The 12,386-nt window shown below is 37.3% G+C and overlaps 1 protein-coding gene across 2 annotated transcripts in view; it reads left to right on the top strand.

Annotated features, from left to right (window-relative positions):
- The window catches only part of LOC140135651 (T-cell activation inhibitor, mitochondrial-like), a 31,348-nt gene that overhangs the window by 8,194 nt on the left and 10,768 nt on the right, over window positions 1-12,386 (top strand). For both annotated transcript variants that reach the window (XM_072157227.1, XM_072157225.1), the window contains exon 3: window positions 9,991-10,135. In XM_072157227.1, the coding sequence (XP_072013328.1) occupies window positions 9,991-10,135 (145 nt within the window). The remainder of the gene's footprint in view (window positions 1-9,990; window positions 10,136-12,386) is intronic.

Below are 12,386 nucleotides of genomic sequence, written 5' to 3'. Positions count from 1 at the left end.
TTTTACTTGTTTTTGTACACGAGCATCGTCCCCTTGAAATACAAGTGCCCCCACCTCGGAATTGCAGTGCAGTGCAGCAGAAATGACAGGAGAAATTAGATGGATTTTCTAATTCTCAGGGTTGCGCAAATTTTCCGGTTTTATCCGGATAATTTTTTTTGTTTTTTGGATCCGGATCTGGAATCCGGATTTTTCCGGAAAAAATTATACTTAGCATTTTTTATACTTAGCAGGTTTTTTTTTTATTTATTTCTTTTTAAAAACTAAATTAAATTGTCAAATTAAGATTTCGTTTTCGAGTGCTCAAAAGTACACAGCACAAAATTGTGGTTGATTTACACAACTGAAGTACAAATATCAATTATTTTATACTAAAAAAAATCATGGACGCGCTCAAGAAAAACGAACGCACGCATGAGCTCTGAGACATAACAACTTTTTTTAGCCTTACTTGGGTACCATAGGCCTATATGATTTTTCCAGTACAATTAATTGTGAGCCTTATAAAGGACAGTGTAAAATTATATTGATATTGATTGACTCTTATCTTGTATTTGAAATGTAAATAAATACTTCAGGGTCTAGACTGCTTTGTATGCAAATAAAACTATTGTGTATTGACATTACAAGGTCATAGAAATGCATTGAATGCTATTTATTGCAGACATGAAATACCAATACCATGGACACCAACATTCAAGTTTGTTCGGCTTATACTGGTAAAAAAATTTAAAGCAGAACTAACTTCAGGGAAGGGGTATGAACATTTGGACAGTATTTATTGTGGGACATTAGAGCACATCAGACATATCGAACTGCATTCTGAATACGAAGAATGTCATTCTGATATCAAATAATTTTGATTTTTTTGAAATTCGCAATGTAATACACATTTTATGGCAAATCACTAAAAATTGATATTTTTGATATTTAACAGTGCTTGAAGTAAACTTGAAGTGGATATGCGTATTGAGCGTGTCAGCGTGAATAGGCTCAGGCAATTTTTAAAAACAATCAATTTCGATAAATTAATTTTTTAATCAATTATTTTCAATGTATTCAACATCGCATGACTGTAATACATGTAGGTTGTTGCATAGAATCCCACTATTAAACATTGCTGTACATATTTTAAGTGGAGAAAGATGTGTTTCACATTCTGGTTGTAGTTTCAGCTACTAATCACCTATAAAGATGCAACTATTTAAAAAACCACCTATCAGTTGAAAAAATTACTTTAATAATCTATTTCCTTAGAAAAACAGTCGCTTATTTTCGATAAAATCAAAATGTCAATATTTCTATTACGGTGTTTTTTAAAATAATCGAGTACCCGATTAAAAAAAGTAATCTGATTATTTTTGATTAATCAAAATATCGCCCAAGCCTGGCGTGAAACTAGCTACATGTATGTTTGTCCCGGGGTCACTCCCATTGTGGCCTGTACACCATCCGCGATAATGAAAACGCGTAAAAGGGTAGTTTTTCGTGGGTAAGCATGATACTGTAGCGTAACACGTTTAGGGTGTCAAAAACATGAAATATTGGAAAAAAGGGTAGCAAAATTGCAATTGCTAATACGCTGGAAATGAAATTTAGGGTATGAAATTTGATGCAAGGAATAAAATCCCTGTTTAGGGTGTGAAAACACCTGTTTAGGGTGTGAAAACACCTGTTTAGGGTATTGTTTTAGCCAAGGGTTAAATCCTTGTTTAGGGTGCTTTTCAAAAGTACGCCCGGCGGAACTTGGTCGGCGCAAGTTGCTAGGAGTAGCGAGCTGGGTGTAATTTCAGGCAGGCGTAAGTTGCAATGTAAACGCAGCTTACGCCTGGCACCCGGAGTAAGTTTGACCTTTTGTTGGTCGGAACTAAGAAATTACATATCGCATGGTTGATAAAGGTCACAGAAAAACCGGAAGTGGTAGCCAATGTTTACGCCGACCAGAAGTGAATACTTGGTGGAACTAGTCGGCGTAGTGCTAGGAGTAGGCTAGGTGTGGACACGCGGTAGGAGTAGGGAAAATATTTGTGGAATTTTGATCAATGTTAGCGTAAGTTTACACCGGGTGTAACTCAAAATGTGAACATGACTATTGTCGTAGACCAGCATCAAATGTGCTCTAGGTCAGACTGGTCACTTCTGGCTATTGATCTAGGTCATCAGGCTGGTCATTGATACATGACTGATTGGGTCTATACAAATGTACCGGTACATTAATGATCTAAAACTATTGTTTTTATACAGGGTTAGGTTTATTTTTTTACAGGTCAATTTCTGGGAAAGGAATTGTTCCCGGTGGGGTCACTCCCTGACAGGGGGGACACGTAGGACCGTTACCACAAGTACAAATTACTCCCTTTCGCAGTTGATTTCAAGGACAAATCATGAAAATTTACCCCCTTTTTTACTCCAAAACAAGGACAAAATGGTACTCTGAAACACCCCTATTTTTTAGATTCCGAGAACACATGATGCTATTTTGACCCTATTTCAACATTTCAAGGACGAGGTTTTTATGAATGTTTTTTTCAGTAATTTACAGGGCATCACAATTACAAAATGTCCGTGAATCTATGCTAAGGCTACGCACGAAACACAACCGAGAACAATATTGATCATGGAATGAGTACGAAGTAGGAAACCAAATTTATTCCTTATTTATCTGGCCAGCTATCCACGGGATCGGGAGAAAGTAATAAGAACCCCTTTTTTTTCAATTTCGTGGACACTTGTGCGATAAAACACCCTATTTTTCCAATTTCATTTTGTCCGCAGACAAGCCCTAAAATGACCCCTTTTTCCGCATGATTTTGGTAACGATCGTGCGGTCAGTATTGCAAGTTGAGTGACCCCACCGGGGAATTGTTTTTCCTGTACGGCCTACATGTATGTGTAGACAATCTACAAAGGGCTTTGAATTTGCTCACTTGTCATGTCAGTTGTGTGAATTTTCAAGTAGGCCTATTGTCCCGATACAAGTTAAATAAACCGGGTGGGGCAATTATTTATTATATACCCCAGGGTGGTATTTGTGATTATAGGGGGGCCAAAGATTCTTTAGCAGGCCAAAAGGGGGGAGGCAAGCATTTTTTGGCAGGTCGGAAGGAGGCTCAAGCGATTTTTGGGAGGTGGTGGGGGGGGCAAGCAATATTAAGCGATATTATTTAATACTAGTGTAAGAAGTGTCCACCAAATGTCTTCATTTGGTGCTCATTTTGTAATATTTTCCAGCGACTGAGGATAGCACATCCCCCCCCCCCCCCATGAAGACACCACCCTGCCCACTTCCCGATCTTATTTCATTAACATTGTGATCAACTTCGGATTGACGCCCTTGCCAACTGCCATTGAATTCAGTTCTAATAGGATCTGTGGTGAATGCCACAAAGCGCTTCCCTGCACAAAGCAAGTGCAATGTTGTTATTTTGATGGATTTGAAAGGAAATGAGTCAACCAGACCAGCTACTAGTCTTTAGTACACTCTACTGCACCGGCTACATGGAATGTTATTGAGTAATAACAGTTTTTGACAAAGACTAAAATAGCTAGTCCCAGGGTACTAAATGAAAATAACAGCACGCAATTTATGATCCACAGAAATGCCAATGAGAAAATATTGTTAAAGTCCAAGGTCGAATGCTTCACTGGTGAACTTGAAAATGAACTGTGGAAGTAGTTAAATATTGATGCAAAGTCAATTTGATAGAATTACAAGGAAGGGGTCATGCAGCCTGGGATCATTGAAGTAAATTATTTATTAATTTGCATTTTATTTGCAAATTATTTTATTCATTGACACAAAATTACAGAAATTCATTAAAAATATACCTGAAAATGAACTTCAGGCTGAATTCCATAAAATTTGAGGCAAATGAGGCATCTTGAGAAAGAAAGTAAGGGGTAAAAATAAATGGTGGAAACATGCATAATATGAAATGAACTGTGAAATGCCAGTGTGAGGAATGTTTTTCCCTAGATAGTGTTCAATTAATTATCACAGCTACATGTATGATGTAGGCCTATTTCAAACAAGAAATGTCTTTAAAAAGACAATGCCACGGCTGAAGATCAAGTTTCATAATTTAGCATTGCTGGTAATTTGTTTTGTGTGTAAATTAATTAACCGGATGGGACATATGGGTATTTATTGGTAAATACCACCAAGGATATACTAAGAAATACAAATACAAATTTACTCTTAAAATGTGTGCTAAATATAGTTAAATCAGAATCTTACTATAAATAGGGAAATGTTGTATTGAATTTTGGTTGAAAACGGTCATGAATTGGCCTCAAAATCAATGAAAATGTAGTCGGTTGCATACAACAATCAATTCAGTTGACCTCAGATAACCTTGACAATTTTCCCCGCTGAAAGATGATGACACCCACCAAATTTCATTATCGTCCAACAATCCAACAGCAGACCTCGGATGACCTTGACATGACCTTGAATATGTTTGGCACCTAATTGTGATCACATCCATGCAGTCATCCACCACGTTTCATGGAAATGCTCAATTGGCCACATTATGACCTTGATATGCCTTTAAATTGTGGGCGCTTAATTGTGATCACATCAAGCAAAGTTTCACGACAATCTATGACTTTTTGGCGCTTACATCTGATCTACCATGTTTCATGACAATCCAAAAGACCACCAATAATGGGAAATGCACCCTTTAACTACAAACCAAACATTAACTCCTATCCTAAAATTTTCTGTCAATTCTCTAATTTATAACTCTGTTTTCTGTCCTCGCAAAATGGCTCGCATTAGATCAATTTAGGGGTCTAGTGCGCTGTTTTGGTCAAATTCAGGGGTCTGTGTGGAACTGCGCTGTCCAAAAGCTGGGGTCTCTAGTCTCTACCCATATGACCATGTTGTGTTAGGTGTCCCCCTCAAGCATTAAAAGAGAGCAATGTAGGAACAATGTTAAAACAAACATGACAAAAGAGTGTTAGACCGATTAAAAACCATAGACCATTCAACAAGCTTGTCAGATACATGCCTAGGCCTACATGTGATTAAGCTATATTTATATACTATACAAGTCACTTTATTTCAAACCCGGTTTTTATGTTTCATTGAAAAGACACAATTAATTTTAAAAATATTATTTAGTTCAATTTATTATAACAATACATCACTACGCTGAACGAAGACGCCGTGATGGTGTCGCAAGCTACGTCGCTGCTCAATGATGACTCTGAAAAAGGTAACTTTTTAAGCAAATGTCAAACATGACAGAGTCCAATATCAGTATCCATGCTGCTACTTTTAACTAGTCGAATAACATGAAAGTCCTGATGTTTCGCTTAAATCTTGTTGAACCAAGGTCATTTATTTATAATAAATAAATAAATTATTAAATTAATAAAATAATACAATAGTTTATTTATTTACCTACATATTTATAAGTACATATCAAATGGGGTAAATTTGTTCAATATTATAGGCTACATGTATAAATTATGCCCATGTCACAACTATGCCCTAAAAACTTGGGATTTTTCCTGTTGAAAAAACGAAACTGATGTTTGTTAGATATCAATTATTTTATCAATAACATTTTAGTATCCACAAATATAAAATAAACAGCATTATATCAAATGCATCAGCACACTTCACATGGAATCATCATTGTCCCGGTCCATCCCCTTTTAAAGGGATTTTTATTATCCATAAAACGATTTATAAGGATAGGATATTAATTCTACATGTATATATAGTCTATAGATACATTAGATCTGTTATCAACCCGGTTATCAACATGATCAAACATATCATGCTGTTTCAGTGGTCTTGCATGTCTCCAAACAAGGTGATAGGAGGAGAAAATAGCAAACATTACTTCAAAGAAAGGATATCATATTTTTCTCAAAATGTTAAACAACTTGAACGTGTTTGGTGTCAATCTGGACTGAAATTGAGTCATGCACCAGATTTCTTTGAGTATAGCAAAATTCACCCACAAACAAAAAACATATCCAGCACATTTCATATCTGCCTAAATTCTTCTAGTTAACCCTAACCCAACTAGGACTCACTAAAGCTCACTATTAAAAACGCTCTGCGTGCATGCATTCCACGGGACTTGATGACGCAATCAGACCAAGTCATATATACCCAGGGAATCGTTGGCCGGGCCAACATCACCTGTGTAGCTACATGCTGGGGATCTTCTGCGTGGCATGCGAGGGTCCCAGGTTGAATCCCGGGGTGCCAAGTGACTTTCTTCTTCATCTTCTCTCCTTTTTCGCCTTCTTTCCCTTCCGATAGCACAAAAACCACGGGTAGGGTTAGGGTTAAGCTATATGCATGTTTTCCCTATATGCCTTCTTAACCCTAACCCAACTAGGACTCACTAAAGCTCACTATTAAAAACGCTCTGTGTGCATGCATTCCACGGGACTTGATGACGCAATCAGACCAAGTCATATATACCCAGGGAATCGTTGGCTGGGCCAACGTCACCTGTGTAGCTACATGCTGGGGATCTTCTGCGTGGCATGCGAGGGGTCCCAGGTTCGAATCCCGGGGGTGCCAAGTGACTTTCTTCTTCATCTTCTCTCCTTTTTCGTTCCTTCTTTCCCTTCCGATAGCACAAAAACCACGGGTAGGGTTAGGGTTAAATTAAATAAACAAAGTCATCGCCAGTAGTATAAGGCCTACTCTAATCTTGAATTGTTTATTTCTCAGGGTCATCAGCTGCATGCATTCTAGTAGACTTAGGGATTCAATCATGTTTCACCGTTGTTCATCACCGTTTAACGATGCGATCGGCAGCGTCGTTTGCGTGGTTTTTTTCGCGAGGGCAGCTTTAGCTGCCCGGCTAAGTAAACCACGCAGACGCTACCGGACGCGAGTTGTTAAACGGTGATGAACAACGGTGAAACATGATTGAATCCTTTCAACAACGAAAAGAAGCTAAAGATCGTATAATTCACGATTATTTCACGAGGAAATGTCAGTTAATCATTGTCACTAAGCCTTACAAAAACTTGATGATTTCTCTGTTAATATCAGCAATAAAACTACAAAATAAAACGGCAAAGTTTAGTCGCTACCTGAAAAATACTGAATTCAACTTGATTCAACTTAAGCTTGCATGCATACGCATAAAGGTTCCAGGCATGACGAATTTTACGCGCGATTCGGCAGTACGCGTAGTCTCGCTTCGGCGTTCGGCGTATACGCTTACAGTAAAAGTGTGGGTTCATCACGGATTAACAACGGTTGGCTCCTGTACAAAGGTATAGGAGGAGTTGTTGAATAGTCAGTGAATTCCATGGCTTGGAGTGCATGAATGTACATGTAGTTGAATAGAACTCAGGACGAAGCATAGTACACTGACATATGAGCCAAGTTTTGGTCTAATCCAACTTCATGCATGCCAATCTGGCAACACATAGCAGTATGAGCCCAAATTAAAGATGTTATTAGACAGACATAAATTCCACCAATATTGGGTGTAATAAATAAAGTTATTAAAAGATAAGAGACCCACATAGCACCCGAATGGGCTATTTTTTAAGTGCAAATTCCATATTATAGCCACTGCTGTGGCAAAAATTGAATCTGCAATTTATATTTTGGGGATTTATAGGAGCTATGTAGTGCTGTTTTGACATTATAATGTGTTGAACTGTGTATGTATGTATGTAGGCCTATTCCCATGCAGTCCGCAGGTTTCACAAGAAATTTAATCAACCTTTTTTTTAGTTTTTAGGTGTAATATGAAATAAAGGGGTGGAAGTGGAGTCTCTGTAAAGGACCAAATACATAGGTCTTGATGTCTCTTTAGAAATCTGTGGTTTCAGGGATTTCCCTTATTTGCTATGAGAATCTAGCATAAAAAATGATCAATTTTGCTATGACTGAGCTCATTTTATTATCAAGAATATGATTTTGCCTAGAATGATTTACATGAGGAAATTATGTATATCCAAGCTTTCCAATGATATGCCACTTGTATAAAAAAAACCGGGTTTTTACCCACCTATTTAATATAAACACTACATGTATCAACATTAACACATACCGTATGTACATGTTCCTCCTCCATGCCAGTTTTACAGGGTCTTGGGGTTAATAAAAACTGTAAATTTAATTTACTGAGTCAAGATATTGAGAATGAGAGTTCATACAGGTCAGGCTTGTGTTTATTAGACCAAAGACTTTAGACTTATGATTAGACTGACAGCACATGCTGGGAGTTCAAGTTCACAACTTTACAGCCTTGCCCTTGCAACCTTGTGTAGGAAGGAATCAGGTTGTGTGCTATAGGAGTTGAAATATCTCATGTTTTAAACATCTGCAAAAGGCTACTAGAAACTATGAACAAACAAACTGAAGAGAGAAAGTTTATTTCACACACATAGGGGCCACAGCGTAGGGGCCAACATGATATTGTAGGGGGCCTACTTTAATATGTATTTCAGTAACAGTGAAAAGAAATAGTTTGCACACTGCTCAAAACAACAAAAATGTGTGCCATTGACTATGAGGGAGAGTGATACAAGTCTGTCATGTATTGAAGTAGAGACTCTGCCCTGTAACCACCCCCCCCCGGTCCCCCTGTGGATTTAAATGTGGAAGGGTCTCACAGACTTGCCGACAGCATGGATTTGTCCAACATTGATTTGGGTGAGCAGGGGGAAGAGATTCACCAAAAGACAGCTATTTAATAAAAGAGTGCCAACATTTTTTTCACTGATTGTACGCCTTGCAGGCAGTGTTTTCAAATATTGTTTTAAAAGTCATCGCTGATTTTAGTCATAAAGGTTTTAAAGGGGCATTTCGTGATCCACAGCCTCATCCCCCCACTTTTCCCAAAAAAAGTTGAGATGTTTACACCACTGGATACCTCTGGCTACATAATGTTTATGTACCAAATATTTCTTGCAGATTAATTCGTTTAGCAAAAATATCGCCAAATTTGAATTTCCTTCTGGTGCACCAGAACGAAATTACAACACATTGTCTATGGAGCAGTGTAATACACATAATCATGCATAACTCGCAAACGCAAAATCGGAATCAACTGAAATTTTGGAAATAAGCTTTTTTCGTGGATATCTACTGAAAAATGTCATAAAAAGAGGATGCTAGGATCACGAAATCCTCCTTTAATGATCTCAACTATTCAATTGGGCCTTATGGTTTCTGAAGTATTGAAAGAACTTTTTGAAGTTTGATACATATATTTTTGTAGTTTGTGATATCTGCCAGGTATAGTGGCACCTCTGTCACAAGCATGGTAAGACCAAGCAACCTTCTCTCTCACCTCACCCCAGAAAACTCAATTTATATACCTATCTGTGTCCCTGGGTTTATGTGTGCAAGGGACGTCCTTGTGACTAGATCATACAATTGGCCAATAATTGTTATCACAAAATCATGCCATATGATACTATTTACTTGCTCTTATCACTGGCTAGACTTCCAAGTATGATTCACAATTTAATCATCATATCATGCATTATTTTAGTATTATATGCATAAATCCTTGGGGAATGGGATACCCCCCCCCCCAATGGTCCATACAATCCCCCCAAATACACCTGTATGTTGGTTTCTGACCAAAGTAACCTCATATTTGTTCATTTTAACCTAAAACGTTGCCAAACTGCAGAAAAGACAAATGATATAAAATTAAGCTTTTCAGATTTGTTTTATAGAAAAATTAAAAGTTTATAGAACTGAAACTTGCAACCCATCTTCACTTGTGAGAATCTTCCTTCAGTCTTAGGTCACACAGTTCCATAGTCTACCTTAGTAAAGACCCTACGCTTTTTAGGTAAGACTTCAGAAAATGGGTATCTGCTCTAAAGACAACTTTGGTCATAGGGTAAGAAATAGGGTTATCATTATAGGATTAGAATTTCAGCATTGAGATTAATTTGATGGGTTTTACAAGGTTGAATGTTGTTAAAATGATTTCTTATAAAATTATTTTTTCTTGTTTGATTGTTCTCTCAACACAGGTTTAACCAGAAATTCCCCACCAGACATGCCGCCTTCCAGCTAACATTGAAGCGTCGTCTGAATGTCTCTCAAACCGCCGAAGCTCTTCGTCCATTTATCTTTGCTGTGCATCCTGATTTCTTTGGACAACATCCTGAAGAAAGAGTAAGCTTGTTTGGTTGGTTTCATAACAAAATAAAAGGCGTGTTGAGTAACAAAGTTGTGGCACGTGTAGTTGTGTACAGAAAGGCTTGTTGGTTATTTTCCTACAAAAAATATTGTATTAGTAATATTACCTAGTAGTTTGAAGAACACCGCCATGACAGGGAGCTGCTCTGCATGGCCTCATGCATTACTATTTGCTCAACTTCTATTGTCTTAGCAAAGTTTAGTAGTTAGCCTTTTTCGCATTTTCAGTAAAGAAGTAAACACATGGGATGATCACATTTCTACCATATACATGTATGGTGGGTGGTATGAACTGGTTTTGATTGCCGACAATTCTCTTGCTTAATTATTACTACAAAATACTATAATACCGAAACATTTTCAAATCATCTAAGTCTTCTACAAACCAACCCCAGGTGCAATCAATGTTATTTTTCATCAATTTCATTCAAGTGCTCTGCAGATTTTTAAGACTGTGCAATATATGTAAAAATGCAAGAACAAAGCATTTTGTTATTTTATGATAAAATATTTAAAAGAGTTTTTGACCATTATCCCCTGGGATCAAATCATTTGCACCTGGCCAGTGGCCACCAATCCCCCAAGTCAAAATGCACATCCTGGGCGTCCGGGGGGCCACTCAATACATGTGTTGTCATCACTGAGCAGAAATCCACGGGAAAGGGCACTTTTTTCACGCAGAGTTGCTGTCCGCGCTGACCCCGAATAGGGTAGCAATTTCATGCTATTTGGGGGTAAAGGGTATAATTTTACCCCGGATCCATCATCCTGGGGAAAAGCAAAAATCGTAAATAATGTTTAGGTTCTTTGCGAAAATCCTGTTCTACTGCTAGATGACTTTTGTAATGTAGGCAAATTGTTTTATTGCATTATTAAATGTCTTCTGGTAATCTAATTGTAATTTAATGAACAGTGGTAATTGTTAACTGTCACATTTATTTACTGTATATGCCATATTGATAAAATGGCAATAAAATATATAGTCAACCAGGAGCTTCATCTAGGATGGGCATTTTAGTCATTAAAATATTTATGATTATACTTTGCATACATTTGCATCCCTAGTATCTAGATTAACTGTCAGCTGAATATTATATTTCTAACTTGGTCCATATATGGATATGAACATTAAACAAGTTATTTCTCTAAATAAATGTGAATCAAAAATTTGAATTTGAAGCAATAGTTGAAGCAATATTTTGAAGAAATAATTGCAGTAGCATGTAAAGCAACATTGTAACATTCCCATAAAAAAAAAAGAAGTTTGCATTTTCTTTTTCACAAAATGTTTGTTTTCAAAGTCAGATATTGTCCCCTTTTAAATTCTGAAAAAGACTCTAAAAACAGGTCGAAAGTCCTGGTATTTCCATCCCTCCCCTGGTCGGTACACCACCTATTTGCTAGTAAGATTTTCAAATTTGGCTTTTTTTATTTCATGTAGTTCCAGTGCAGAAACAGTTTACGGCTGTTCCTGAAAGCTTTTTTCCCCAACATATTGAGTCTTTCAAGGAAAAACAATATTAGTTATTGCACAATAAACATGCCTAAAGCAAAATATAAAACAAGTTAAACCTAGCTCGAGATACTCTAGCTAAAATACAGGTTTACATTTACTATCTTTCATTATCTTGCTGTATTTCAGCTAGAGCTCCAAACGACAAGCTTCCGGTTTTTTTGGAGAACAATACTGTTACGTAAGATGAAGAAGAAACCACGCGCTCGGAGCCCGCCCTACTCATTATTTCATTGTACTTATTGCAATTTGCCTCCACACATTACGTAATCAACACAAAGCTTTTGTGAGGATTAGTGAGTGGATAAGAAATTGACAGTGGAGGATACGAAGGACACGCCGATTGTTAGTTGTCAATCATGAATTGCCGCATAACGTATTAATATTTTACTGCATGGCATTCCGCAAACACCAAGACAAATTATGCCGTATTTTTCCAAAGATCATCTCATATGAAGTAAGCTGAATGCGATCTGTACTTTTGTAACATTCCGATCGCTTTTGATCACCTATTATCGGCGAATTTGCTTGAAAACACGTGAGTTCATGTTGTGTAAACATAATTAGCATAGACACAAATGAAATTACGATGCAATACAAAGCAATTTGAATGCGCAGCAGATCTATAGAAATAACGTTGCCCGGTTTTATGCAGAATTAGACCCTGTCTGGTTAAACCCCTATGATGGCCTACATTATTTCTACCCATCCTAT

This window comes from Amphiura filiformis, chromosome 16 (assembly GCF_039555335.1).
Source record: "Amphiura filiformis chromosome 16, Afil_fr2py, whole genome shotgun sequence".
Lineage (NCBI taxonomy): Eukaryota > Metazoa > Echinodermata > Ophiuroidea > Amphilepidida > Amphiuridae > Amphiura > Amphiura filiformis.
The sequence above is the reverse complement of the archived record's forward strand: the minus strand, read 5'-3'. Positions and strand labels throughout refer to the sequence as shown.